Raw genomic sequence first — 14,452 nt, forward strand, 5'->3', positions numbered from 1 at the left:
AAAAAATAGTTTGTCCCTAACTATGAGGACCCTAACAACTTTATGCAGTTAAAAAAACAAAAAAAAAAAAAAAAAACAAACCCCAAACCAAAAACTTGAAAAAGACAGGCCATACATTTTTCTAATTGTACTACACATTCAGGTTTTTACTGCCAGAAAGCACAGGCCATACTTTCTCTTTCAAATGCTGTTACAAGATGACAAGTAGGCCCACGTTTCTTTCCTTCCAGTGATGATATGGTCATTTGCTGCTTTAAACCTCATTGAAATCCATGCAGTTCCAATGGGGCATAAGAGGTTGCAGACAGGGAGGGAAATGGGAGAACCCTACGGCAGGACCTAGACTTAGGCTTGCAGTCCATGCTTATTAGAGAAGCAGAAAATACATAATTTAGAAAAAAAAAAAAAAAAAAAAACAAAACAAAACAGAAGCAGTAACTATTTACTCTGTTGTTTATATAACGTGCATTTCACTGCATGCCATGGAAAAGCCGACAATTTTTAGCAGTGACACGGCATGTTTCTTACCAACTTTTAGAATTTTTCTCTTGGTATTACTGGTATGCTTTACAGATGCAGAGCCCTGCTAATCCTTGGACTTCTGAGAATTTAATACGTATTTTTATATCTCGAAAGGTATATGGTAATAGTTAGTACCCCATTTTATACTGAAGGAAAACTTGCTAAAAGGCTTGTCCAAGGTCACAGAGCAAGTCAGCATCAAAACCTGAGACAGAAAGCAAGAGTCTCAGCTCTCGGTCCTCACTTCCTACTGAAAATACTGGGGGAAAAAGTAATATTCTCAAGATTGATTTTTTTATGTAATAATTTTCTAGGCTGTCTTTCAAACCTTTATACTTATGTTTGTATCAGGGACTATAAATGCTAAAAACCAGTGCATGGTGCTGAAATATTAAACGCTTTTGACTAACTTCAGGACACAAAGAATCTTCTTTTATCTGGGCCATAAATCAATGGGGCAGGGACACAGTAGTTAAACAAACTGTAGTAGTCCATAGTCTGAGTATGAATGCTGTAGTTACAGAACTCATTACCACATGCCTACTTAACAGACCAAATAACGTGCAAATCTAGAGTTACTATTTGTCATACTTAAGAAAAAGCAAAGAATAGCTGGGCAAACAGTCAATTTACAACCAAAGCGAAAGTAAAGCGCTGCCAAGAGACACTGGAGCTTATCTTTCCCCTACTGAAATGAATGGAAATTTGGGCAAAACCTTCTCTAGCATCAAGTTCACACATTTTGACTCGATGCACATTTTCAGGAGTGAATAAAAATCTTTGGGAAGGTAGATGTTGGAAAGAGAATATTGGCAAGTCCTTTACTATAGTAATAATTGCTGACATTGCTGTAGTCGCTCTGACTAAAAATATCCAATACAATAACAAACCCAGTGAACCCATTCATTTATTCCCATTTCACAAAGGCTATTTACATATATAGAGAAGCTCAAAATAAATTCTGTATTCATCATACTTACAGCACATTCCAGCCCAACAAACTGGCACCGAAACGATTTATTTAGAGAACATCATCCAGGTTAGAATCTTTCAAATCGGACAATTATTTTTCATTTTGAGTGTATGATGCTTACAACAGGAGCGTGCTGGGCCCATGTTTTATAAATGTAACGGTAAACAAACCCAGTGCTCTTTAAAACATTACCTTTCTGTCCAAAAGCAATATAATTATGGCTGTATGCATAACATAGCTAAAAGTGAAAAAGCTAAAAGACAATTGGAATTGCAGCAAATATAGCCGTACTAATGAAAATCCTATTTTATAAAGTGGATCCAAAGGTGTTTGTTAAGACATAATTTGCTATGCAAGCACATTTTTTCACTAACCTTCTACAATTCTCTAATATCTTAAAATATGACCCATTTTGCAACCAGTGCTAAAATTCCGAGAAGTTCTGAAATAAAACCTGAGGAAAGCCGAGCAGCAGGGTAGCTCCCCATTTCAGCCAAATCCAAGCCAACGTTCCAGATTATATATATCATAACATAAATTACTTTTTCTGAAAAATCCCATCCAGCTTTTATGCAGGTCCATAAACATTACTGGTACTTTTATTAATTTGTCCATAACCATTTAAATAAAATTCTAGTGCTCTGAGCTGTGATCTGTTCCAGGCTGTAGTAAGTTCCTGTTAAATGTGTAAATGTTCAGCAGAAAGATATTTTTGCACGGAGACTGAAAATCAGCTGTGCCAGATACCTGAAACTTTGTTAGGGCGTTCAGTGGAAAATTTTATTTCGACATTATAAATAACCATGGACTATTTTAAGTGACCTTACACTAGTAGCTTCCAATAACTTATTTTAGTTTATCCTAATTAACTTTTTATTTTATTTTAGTAGGAAGAGAGGAGACTGTAAAACTTTTAGTGTGACTAATTAAAAGTGGAAATGTATCTTCTTGTTTGAAATAAAATAAATGACTGTCAGGCTTATATAGTATTTGGATATAAGACAACCTCTTGCCTTCTTTCTAGCACCTTCGGAATGGCTCTAAGGAAAGGTATTTCCCCTCCAGATAAAGCGGAGAGCCAAAAGAACCTATGGGCATAAACATTTTACCAAAATAATTATGAAAAAATACATTTTCTGTATTGCAACTATAGCAAAGCAGAGCTTCTGAGTATACTAGTCCTTACAGGTGACGAGCAATTGTCCTTTGGAAATGCTTGTGGCCACTTTTGGGGAAAAGCAGATCCCTGTGGTTGTCAGAGAAGCAGGGCGAGCTCAGGAGGGGTTTACAGCGTTACCCACAGCGATTGCATTTTCTCAACGGGGTAGAAAACTTCCACAGCTCCTCCAACGTTGGACCAGGAAAAGGGGGGCGGGGGGGGGGGGGGGGAAGGGGGAAAAAAGAAAAAAAAAAAGGGGGGGGGAGGAAGGAGAGGACATAGATCGCTGCGAGACAGTGGGTCAAGGGCTGTTCCTCCACATTTTACCGTGGGAAAGACAGAGGAGCGGGGGAATAAGGGCAGAGAGCGGTGCCCGCCGCGCCGGGCGGGTCGGGGCGGGCGCGGAGCGGAGCGGAGGCGGCAGCCGCGGTGCGCGGAGCGAGAGCTCTCCCCTGTGACCGAACATCAGATCTTTTCTTCTTATTCGTCTTCAAAATCAAAAACGGAAGGAGCAGCGCTGCAGCCGGGCTGCTGCCTTCGCACGCACCTTCCCCCCGCGCCCAGCCGGGGGTTCGCTCTCATGGCGGGGGGTGGGGGGGAGAAATTGAAGGCGGGGGGGGGGGGGGGGTCAGGACGGCAGCCGGCGGGGTGCGCCGTGCGCAGCGCTGCCGGCCCGGCCGGCGGAGGGCGCGGAGGCTCCGCGGGGCGCGGAAACAGCCCCGGAGGTGTCTCTTCACCCCCTCCTCCACCCACCCACCCACCCCCCCCCACGCCCGTGGCCGTGTACGTGGGGCCGCCGGGCTGCTTCGGCGGGATTTTCGCGGAGGGGCAGGCAGGACAAACCTGGCTTTTCTGCTGGGTCAGGGTGCCGGACTTAGGGCTTGGAAAGGCTCCGTAAAAAGGACACATTCCCCCCCCCCCCAGAAAAAAACGCAGACAGACAGACAGACACACCGCCCCGAGTCACACACAGGCGGCGAGCAAGGAGCACACACGCAGCGCCGACTTTTTACAAGAAGGTGGAAGTAGCAAGTCGAAGTAAAGCCTTAGAAATTAGAGGGAGGGTTGTGATAGGTTGTTATCTGCGCTGGGAGGCGTTTACACTTTTTTACTATTGGGTATGTAAATTGTTTTTAATAAGATCTGCCCTTTTTTTTTTTTTTTTTTTTTTTTTTAAGGGAGAAAACAAACCAGACTCCCTTTACCTTAATAGTCTGAAGGGGGTTTTATAGCTTTCATTCATTCAAGGAAATGGTTTAGGCTTTAGACTACCGGAGACTTAGCAAAAAAAAACCTTTGGCACAAGATTATTCTTACTATTATTTTTTTTTTTTTTGCAAACAAGATTTTTCATGCCTTTTTTTTATATATATATATATATAAAAACCCCAAAAAACAACAAACAAGCCCAAAAGTGTTAATGGAAAATACCCGGAGAGAAGTGGAGATCGGAGACCGTCTCCTGCTCCCCCCCTTCCCCGTCCCCCTCCCCGTGGGTGAGAGCGACTTAAAGCAAAGTTTCTCCTCCTGTGGGGGATGCACATTGTTTTATTTATTTTGAAGGCTGCAGAAGTCTGAGGACTGAAGCACCACGTGCTGCTGACTCTCATCAGCATAATGATCGCCTTAGCCAGAGAGTCCTGTATATATAAACCACAAAAACCTAATCATTAGAAATCCCAGCCTCCAAAAACCACATTCAGGACAAAAAAACCGTGGCGTTTTTTTTTTCGGCTCCTTCATCTTCCCCGACCTCAACTTCTTGGGACCCAAAAGAAGTTTGTTGGTTTTGGTTGCCTTTTTTTTTTTTTTTAAACCCGATTTTTCAGAAAGAAAAGTAACTCAAACAAACCGACATTTTAATGATTTTTTTGCTGCTGTTGTTCATCAAGGGCGAAAAAAAAAAAAAAGATTTTTGTTAGCTTATTCGACTCAACGGACTTGGATCCAGCAGCGACTTAATTAAAAGGACCGGACTGCACCGAGGCTGCCTTTTCCTAGAATTTACTTGGTTATATTTTAGAAATCAGTCTAAGGAGGGGTGTTTTGGGGTGTTGCTCCCCCCCCCCAACTATGCTCCCCGCTTTTTTTTCCCTGGGAATCCGAAAGTTCAACTTTTCTTAAGCCCTGATCCTCCCAAAGGAACCGGCTAAAGTCTCTCTTTTAATTATTAGTCCTGTGACTTTCCTCCTCACCCCAACAACTCCAATAACTTTATTTCCACGCCGAAATCGCTTCGGGAGCGCCTTTTTTTTGGGGGGGAGCCACTTTTCCCAAGGCCCTTCCCGAGCTCCCGCTTCCCTCCGCTTCCTTAAGCCAAAGGCAATAAGCGGGGGAGCCCAGCGGCTCCTCGCCTCTGTCCCAGCGAAGGCTTTTTGTTTGCTCCTTTTCTCCTTTTTTTTTTTTTTTTTTTTTTTTTTTTTTGTCCGGAGGAGGAAGATTTCTTCGGAGGAAATCGGGACATTCCCCTGAACACCCCCTCTCCGGGTTTGAGAGTTACGCTCCTCTTCTGGCGGCCGCCAACAGCAGCAGCCCAGGAAGCTGAACCAGCAGCGAGTTTTTACTTCTCCCCAAACAACCTTTTGAAAATCCGAAAAGAGGACGGGGAGGGAGGGGAAGAAAAAAAGGAAAGAAATTCAAGCACTTGAGGGAAGAAGCGGTGGCTAGAAGGAGGGAAAAGAGCAGAGAGACTGTGCAAGAAGGAAGGAAGGAAGGAGGAGGAGAAGCGGCAGCGCTTTGCAGCTGGGCAGAAGCCGGGACCATGCAGTTTCCAGCCGGGCTTTGCTGAGAGGGGCAGCCCCGGACTCCACACCCAGACTCTGTCTCCTTGCTGCTCCAGGCTGCAGGCGCCCCGAGACCGGCATCGCCCCCCGCCCCGTCCATCTTTCTTTTTTTAGCAAACAAAACAAAACAAAACAAAAACAGACTGAGATTTTTTTTTTTTTTCCTCGTGCGTTTAATCCGCTCCCGGTTTTGGTTTTTGGGTTTTTTGTTGTTTTTTTGTTTTTTTTTTTTTTCCTGATTTGCTTTTTTGCCCCTTAGCTCCCCCATCCACTTTTTCATTCACCCCTATTTTCGCTATATAGATTTTTTTTTTTTACAACCCCCACCCCCCACTACACGCCTCCTCGAGCGATCCCCCTACCGCTCCCCCCCCCCCCGCCCCCCAATTCGCTAACTTGTGGCTGTTGTGATGCGTATTCCCGTAGATCCCAGCACCAGCCGGAGGTTCAGCCCCCCCTCCAGCAGCCTGCAGCCCGGCAAGATGAGCGAAGTCAGCCCGGTCGTAGTAGCCCAACAGCAGCAGCAGCAGCAGCAGCAGCAACAGCAGCAGCAAGACGCGGCGGCCGCCGTGCCCAGGCTGCGCCCCCACGATAACCGCACCATGGTGGAGATCATCGCTGACCACCCCGCCGAGCTGGTCCGCACCGACAGCCCCAACTTCCTCTGCTCCGTGCTGCCCTCGCACTGGCGCTGCAACAAGACCCTCCCGGTGGCATTCAAGGTGAGACACCCCCTCCCGCAGCCGCCGCTGCCCGGGGATGCCTCCCCCCCGCGCCGCGCTGCCTCCCGCCGAGCCAGCTCTGACCCCCCCCCTACCCCCCCACCCCGGCCCGCAGGGGCTTCTCTGAGCCCCCCGCCCCCCCCCGATCTGAAATGTCTCCTGTGCCCCCCCCGATCTGAAATGTCTCCTGTGCCCCCCCCAGCCCGCAGTGTCTCCTGTACACCCCCCCTCCCCAGCCTGCAATGCCTCCTATGCCCCCCCCCAGTACTGCAATGTCTCCTGTGCCCCCCCCCGGCCCGCAATACTTCTTGTGCCCCCCCAGTCCCGCAATGCCTCCTGTGCCCCCCCGGGCTGCAATGCCTTCCGTGCCCCCCCGGCCCGTAGGGGCGTCTCTGCTCCTCCGTCCTGCAATGCCTCCTGTGCCCCCCCTCCCCCGTCCTGCAATGCCCCCTATGCCCCCACCTTCTGCAGGGGCTTCTGTGCCGCCCCCCCCCCCCCCCCCCCCCCAGTCCTGCAGTGCCTCCGGTGCAACCCCGGCCTGCAGGAGCTTCTGTGTCCCCCCATCCTGCAACGCCTCCCCGTGCACCCCCCACCCTGCAATGCCTCCCGTGTCCCCCCAATCCTGCAATGCCTCCTGTACCAGCCCCCCCCCCCCCAAGTCTTGCAGTGGCTTCTGTATCTCGCCCCCGTCCTGCTGTGCCTCCTGTACCCCCCGTCCTGCGGAGCCTCCTGTGCCCCCCCTGCCCTGCGAAGCGTCCTCGCCCCCCCATGTCTCCTCTGCACCCCCCGCAGTGCCTCCCATACCCCCCCGCAGTGCCTCTCGTGCCTCCCCCCGTCCTGCCCGTGCTTCCTGTGCCCCCCGTAATGCCTGCTCTACTCTCCCCCCCTGCAGAGCCTGCTCTGCCCCCCTCACCCCTGTAGCGGGTCCGGTGCCCCCCCCTTGCACTGCCCCCCCTGCCCTCTCCCTCCCGCGCCGCCGGCACAGCGCGCACCCCCGGCAGTCGTCCCGTTATCTCCATCCCCGCGGGGCAGTGCCGGCGTGTGCCCCCCGCAGCTCCTGGGCACCCTGTGCCCCCCGCAACAGCACCCCAGGAGACACCCCCTCCTCCCCACAGACCCTCTCCTGGGCTTTCCTTTTTATTTAAAAAAAAAAAAAAAGTGCTTTCCCTCCCTGACGAAGGGGGGATTCACCCATTAGCCAGAGCTCAGTGTGGGGGTGCAAAGTGGGTGCCCTCCCCCAGACATCCAGTACCTGACCTACGGGGGTGCCCCTGCCTCCCTCCTCGCTCCCGGGGGTGGGACTGGGAAGTTTGGGGGGGATTTGGGGTGGCTTTGGAGCATGCTGGGGGGGCTGGGGTCCCAGAGTCAGGCTGGGGGCGCTGGGGTGGGAGAGGGGGGTCCGAGGCTTTGCTCCCCTACCCCAGAGTCAGCTGGGCTGAGATGGGGCTGGGAAGAGGGGGCCGGGGCTCCTGGGGGGGGGGGGGGGGCGAGGCCCCTTCACTTCTCCTGGTGGACAAGCAAGGAAGTGTCTGGCCAGAAGACGCTCTCCTTGGCAGGGCTCGCACGTTTAAATAATAAATACCACCCTGATCTGCACCGGGGATGCTGCTTTTAATTTTCTGTCTACATCCCACGGCGTGCTAATGAGAGGAAAAGAATTTTTTTTAAACAGTAATAATAACAACAATAATTGCGTGTTTTAAAGCAAGCCCTTTTCCTTCCCTAGCAATATTTGAAAGCGTTCCCCCTGGAGTTTTCTCTCCTGCGGCCTTTGGTAGGGAAGAGGGCAATGGCTCGGGTGTCCCAGAGCACCTGCCCGAGCGGGGCGTGGGGTCGGAGCCAGGCTGGGGTGGCCCTGCGAGGGGCTCATCGGTCAAAGTTATTTCAGCTCAGTTGAAAATAACGCGCCTGGAAATTGCTCAAAAGGTAGAAGAGTTTGGAAACAGCCTCACCCAGCGTGTTTCCAGAACGTCGCCTTAGTCTTGTGTTTCCCAATTGCTAGCCGTGTTATCACAGTCGTTTATCTGGGAAAAATTAGTAGAAGCGGTTAAATGAGCTGGCGTTAAAGTGACTGGTGATAAAGGTGAAGCTTTGCTTCAAAAATGTTACAGGGGGGGTGATGAGAGTTGACAAAAGTGCTCCTGTGTGGGGGAGGCATCTTGGAGAGCCTGGAGTTGCAGCAGGAGCCCTTTGCACAGGGCCTGCTTGTGCAGGTCGTGATGGTCGGACTAAGTAGAAATGGCAGAAAAATGGGGTGTCTTCTGTTTCCTAACTTGGCGTAGCACTCAGAGACTCTCTAGGTGTGTATCACGGTGATTCTGATCACAGGGGCTGCGGGGTAAGGAGGAGGAGCTTTTGGAGAATTGTGATTATAATTTAATTGAGCATTAGATTAAGTTGGTATTATAGTTACTCTTTATAGAACGGTCACAAGAGCTCTTACATTATCGTACTCACATTGCAGTTTTCATTTGAAACGTCTGAGCCTTCTCCTACCTTACAGCAATTCAAAGATGCGGTCGCAGTTCATTAGAATAAGGGAATGATCTAAATTAAATATTAAAGTGTTTAGCATATTATTACAGTGAGAATGCTTACATGTGATAAAAGGATAGAAAAAGGTTTAGAGCTTTTCCCAGTCTTTTTGTGTTCATATATATATATTTATACATGTCATATATTCGGGGTTGGTGGCAGGGAGTTAGAGATATGGCCAACTTACTGATGTATCAGGAGGATGCGTTGCCCCTTGCACCCTTCCACTGTGGGTGCATCTGTGTTTTCACATGCAGTGTGTGATGTGTACTTTTAAAATATGCCGAAGATATATACACCCTTATTTACTGGTAAATTAATTTGCAGCTGAGTTGAAATCACTTTGACCATTTTAAAAAATTTATTTCATTTTCCAAATGTAAGTTGCGTGCGGCTGTCCAGTACTTTTAGACCAAAGAAGCTGCATGTGTCATACAGTGAAACACTTGACTGTGGTGTAACAGAATGGGAATTGTCTCTGAAAAGGAAAAAAAAGACAGATTTGGGCTATAGAAATCTCAGCTAAACAGTAACTTGAAAGTAAAATAGCTCACAGACAACACACTTTTAGAAGTTTTATTGGCAATAAATAATATGTTGATGATAATGTTTTGAGTGGTGTGTTAAGTGTGTCATAACTCTCTCACAGTGATCTCTAGTTAAAAACTAGTCTGGATATAGCACTGTTTTAATTTAAAAAAAAACAGATATAAATCATATGCAGGAGAGGAAGTTTGTTATAAACAGTGCTGGGTTTGATTATAATTTTTTGAAATAATGTTGGCTTAGTATTAGATTTGAATGTTAAGTATTAATATTTACACGCACTGGAGAGGGAGTCCATGTTGAGTGTACTAAGTACACGGGGTTTGTGGGGAACAGTATTAAACGTGCACCTATTAATACAGCTCTAGCTATCTAGTGATATTCCAGCATAAAATAAATAGATACCGTGCACCCGAGTCCAAATCATATTCATTTCTTAATACCCAGCAGTACTTTATTTGAGTCGAGTCATCAGAATTTGGCCCTCTGCTTATGTGTCTGCCTGGGAGTTTTTACTGAAAGTCATTAAGACCCAGATTACCACGTTAGATGATACAAGTGGCTTCTGTATGATGCTGATAGTAGCAGAGAGCCTTAGTGGACCTAAAGGCAGGAGAAAAAAGGGATGTGAAGTCTAAAATCTCTCCCCAGTAGCACCACAGTAGTTAAGGGTCTGTCAGCATTTCCACTCCAAACCCCAATTTTCAGAGTTTATAACTCAGCTGTTTTAAATAGCTTCAAGCTGAAACCTGCTGTATAAATTGTCAGCCCAGATGTATATTTTGAAACAAAAAGTAGTGCAAATCAGTTATTCTGTTTTAAGTTACAGAACATTAAAATATTTTTAATAGTATCAGATGCTCTTTTGGCAATCTTTGGGAAAGGCGTTCTCAATACGGAAGATTTTACATTCAGAGGCTGTTTGAATTCAGTGTTTCACAAGAAAAGCTGTTGAAGCGGTAGATACCAATGTTTGAGAGGAACTATTTAGCATGCACACTAGCTTTTTTTTTTTTTTTTTTGAAACAAGCATTTTACTCTGCAGAAAGTCGTAGTACCTGCTGTTGCATAGTAGTTTTGCTTCGTGCTTATAACTTCCGTCTTTAGGGTACATACTTTGGCCAGTTCAAATCCCACTGGACCGAAACTGGGCAAACAGGTTGCCTAACCAGACGAGAATTGTGTTATGCAAAAAATACATAGTTATTTTCAACTTGTAAGAATTGGTTTAGTTTTATTTTGTGGCTTCATCTGACTACATGTACCTTTTTGGGCTGTAGTTAAAAAAAAAAAAAAAGCAAAAGCAAAATCAACCTTTAATCACCAAATGTGTAGGTAGTTTAATATGGAAAATAAAGATTTTGAATTAGTAGAGATATTTGCGTTTGAACAATAGGTAAAGAATGTGCACTATGGCTACTTTTAATCTTTAATTTTTTACACAGCCTTTATTCTTTTCACAGTGCACTTACAATCCTCTTTCTAAGAATATGTAAATAATTTTGGATTGATACATGGCATAAAATTACCAAGTCAAGGTTTATGCCAACAGTCTTTCAGTATGTAAAGTTACCTTTTCAAATTCTCAAAATGATGTGTATTTCTCCAGGTTTCAAACTTGTTTTGCAAAGCTTTTTCTCTGACCAGTGCTATTATGTATGTGTGCAGTAATCTTCTGGTATTTCATGGCAAAAAAGTATGAAATTATAAAAAGAACAAGCATTTTACTCCTGTTGCATAGCAGGGGAGCTTCCCATGTAATAGGACTTTCTTTTATTAGCCAAAGTTTTTATTTTCACCTCTGATTTCAGTTTGTCTTTTCCTTCGGTCTTATCCTAATCAGTTGAATAGTGATATTGCATCATACTGCATCAAAAAGCTGGTTCATTTCAGTAATGATGCAGTTCTTGACTAGGCGCGATCAGCCCAGTGACTCCGGCAGCGACACGTGCAGTTTTAGGCTGATGTCTAAGCTGACAAATTGAACTGACATTGTCGAGTGGAAGGGGTAGAGAGGAAAGCTCTGAAAAGCAACGGGGGACAGGGGGGCCTTTAAGAGGTTTTGCTCCCTCCTGCCCAGGTGTTGCAAGCTGTACCCATGTTCGGGAGATGGGGTTGAGGCGGAGATGGGATGCCGCTGCCTGCTCCGGGCTCTGCTTACCTAGAGAGAAAGAGGTGAGCTGAGGCTGCAGTCACTTTGCTCCCTCTTCCGAGGCCCCTGGCAGACTCGCATTTCCTCCTGTGCTCTCAGCTTCTTCGCAGTTCTGGAGTTAATGTGATTTTTTTTTTTCCTTTCATGAGATATAAAAAGCATAGGTTGCAATTCCCCTGGATGTTAATGTGCATGACAAGACTGTCCAGAGATAACGTGGTCTATTGCAGACTGGGGAGTCTTTTATAAGTAGTCTCAAGCCCCATGCTTTAGAGTTTAAGCCAATATCCATTTAAGGGTCAGAGTCAGATCTATAACCTGTCCAGCAGATTATTATTTGCTATTTGATTATTATTTATTATTCCTTACACCTCGCTTTGAAGCTGTCAGACCTGGTTGCTGTCAGACCCAAGCAGTGAGCTAGTGGGACTTGTTTTTTTATGTTCAGGGACATTCATATCACTTTAAAATCTTTGCTTGATAGAGAGACCTGACAGTAGTTTGTGGCAAAACTCAGTTTTCAGTTTTGGGTGGTATTACCTGGTGTGTTATGGAAAAAAAGAAAATCACCAAGGCAAATCCTTTTTATACAGCGTTTCAGCTTTGCTATCTTCTTCTTCTTCAATATTTCTTTTAAATAAGACAAGCTATAATTTTCAGTAATATAGTCTATTTTAAATATTCTCTGATTCTGTATACCTTTGTCATTAATTTCTGTTGTTTTAGAGAAACACTGTACAGTGTGCTGAGCCATATAATGCTCTCCCTGTATATTCAGAACTCCTCATTCTTTCCACTTAATTAATATTAAAGTGCAACCTGCAATTATTAGTTTCAGCCAGGATCATTTATAGGAAAGACCTTTCAAGCCAGGTTTATGACAAAATGCTGTATATATTTCAGGAGACAGAATAAATTACTCTGTATAATATAAAAAGTCGTATCTGACCATGTAAACTGGTAGAAACTGCAAGGAGACAGACTTTGTATCTCAAGAATATTTTTTTTTTTTCAAGTCTGAGCTCAGCCATGCAATATTTGTGAATCTCTTTGTGTTATAAATTTATTTCCAGCATCAGTATTAGCTAATTGAGCAAAAGGAAATTATTTTCTCGATACTTTTGTGGACTTCTTTTATCCCCATATGAAGAAACATGTATATTTTCTTCCTAGTAACTTGGTATTCCTGTTTAACTTTACTTTTACTTTAAAAAGCCACAGTGCAGTAACACTGTAGGTGTCTCTGGTGTTTTCAAATTAGAAGACAGTAGCTGTCTGCTCTGTGGCATTTAGCTAATCAGATGTTGGAGCGCTGCACAACCACTGAACCTTAAAGTGAGACAACCAGCTAGCTGAAACATAAGGAGAAATAACTTTGATATCTTCTGTTCACCCATCCTGGAATTTGAGGGAGGTATCAGCGCTAACCACATGCGACTCTTGAGAGTGCTATGAAAATTTACATGCCTGCAAGGAAATACAGCCTTTGTCTTATATCGCATCTGAAGAGTTTGAATTCCAGCCATAAAGTGCTCCATGGCAGCAGCGTGTTGGGTGGAGAGCTTTGTCTGCCAATGCCCCCGGTGCCACTCCTGGGATGGGATGATGGGGGGCTTCTCTTTAGCTTGAAGTCTAAGGAACTCTGGGGTCAGGGTGATGGGGGCAACCAGCAGAGAAGTAGAACCGAATCTGGGTGATAAGGCTAATAGTATTTTCTAACTTTCCATTTCATATGCGTTCCCGTGTATAATTTATGGATACAAGCCATGCCTCGTGTTTTCTTGCTGCTCACTGGTTGCTAAGAACAAAGTTGGCCTTCAGGAAGCATTAAACCATGCACTCTACATAAGGATGTTGAATGTTTCTGAAGAAATGTAACAAAGAAGAAACTCCCTATTAGGCTATGAGAAAGGGAGACAATACAAGATGTTTCTTTGTTTGATGTGGCACTTTGTTCTGTGTTCAGCTAATACATGACTCTTCACTGCAGCGGGCTGGAGAAGCTGCCACAGAGCTTCGTAATGAGCATGGCAGCCTGCAAAGCTGGGATGGAGACACGCGTTTTCAAAGTGTTACTTCACGAGTTGTGGTTGTCTTCCCATTTTAACAGGTGGTGGCCTTAGGAGAAGTGCCTGATGGGACGGTGGTCACTGTCATGGCTGGAAACGATGAGAACTACTCTGCAGAGCTGCGAAACGCTTCTGCCGTGATGAAGAACCAGGTGGCCAGATTTAATGACTTACGATTTGTGGGCAGAAGTGGAAGAGGTAGGCCACTGCATTTTACGTGTCTGTCTAGACATCAGACTTACTTTGCAATGAAATATTGATTAATCTGTAAATAAATCATTGTTGGCCTTTCATTTGGAGGCATGAATGTGTGTTTAATTTGCAAACTTCAGCACTTGTGCAAACCAAGTTAAGAGTTTCTCTTGTTTTCCTGACTCCTCACAACTCTCTAGGTTTTTATGAGACACAGGTCTTGAAAAATGATTCACAGAATACCTGCTTCCCTGTTTTAATCACACAGCAGAGTTAGAAGGAAATGGGGATGTCTGTGATCTGGGTTACGTGAAGTCAGAGAGTGTATCTCAGGCCACGGCAGTGAGAGATGGAGAATTCCCTTTAGCAGTAAGGCTTCTTCTGAAGTTGCTGTAGAAGACCTATAATTAAGGGGATTTTGCATATCACATGTGCTACAAGTTATATTCTTTAAGGGCTTACATCTTTAAAGGCTTGCAGCTATTGGTGGAAAGCTTTCTAGTGACTTCCCTGCCCTTTACAATCAAACTGCATATGACCTGCAAAAATAAGCTGTACTTTTCTTTTTAGTAAACTGGTTGACTTTTTATGAATTGCTGGTAAGCTTGGGCTTGAACTAGATTTAACCTTCACTTTAAATGACAGGGTAACTTCCAGCTATTTTTTTTTTTTTTTAATGTGTAGAGTGCTGTCATTGTCTTCCAGCTGTTTAGGAGCTTCCTATAATCTGAAAACTGCACTGCACTCATAGAAAGCCTTTGTAATCATTGCAAGTTTGCAAGAATTCGTCCTTAAGATT

At 45.3% G+C, this 14,452-nt stretch overlaps 1 protein-coding gene across 11 annotated transcripts in view; it reads left to right on the forward strand.

The window, feature by feature from the left end:
• Positions 1-14,452, forward strand: part of RUNX2 (RUNX family transcription factor 2) — a 151,563-nt gene that overhangs the window by 57,679 nt on the left and 79,432 nt on the right. For 3 of the 11 annotated variants that reach the window (XM_074861383.1, XM_074861388.1, XM_074861387.1), the window contains exons 1-3: positions 5,775-5,943; positions 5,983-6,159; positions 13,503-13,659. In XM_074861383.1, the coding sequence (XP_074717484.1) occupies positions 5,848-5,943; positions 5,983-6,159; positions 13,503-13,659 (430 nt within the window). In that variant the 5' untranslated portion in view covers positions 5,775-5,847. Of the gene's footprint in view, positions 1-5,774; positions 6,160-13,502; positions 13,660-14,452 lie in introns of those variants that run through there. The other 8 variants (XM_074861382.1, XM_074861386.1, XM_074861385.1 and 5 more) reach the window with 5 other exon arrangements.

The sequence above is a fragment of the Strix uralensis genome, chromosome 3, assembly GCF_047716275.1.
Source record: "Strix uralensis isolate ZFMK-TIS-50842 chromosome 3, bStrUra1, whole genome shotgun sequence".
Taxonomy (NCBI): Eukaryota; Metazoa; Chordata; class Aves; order Strigiformes; family Strigidae; genus Strix; species Strix uralensis.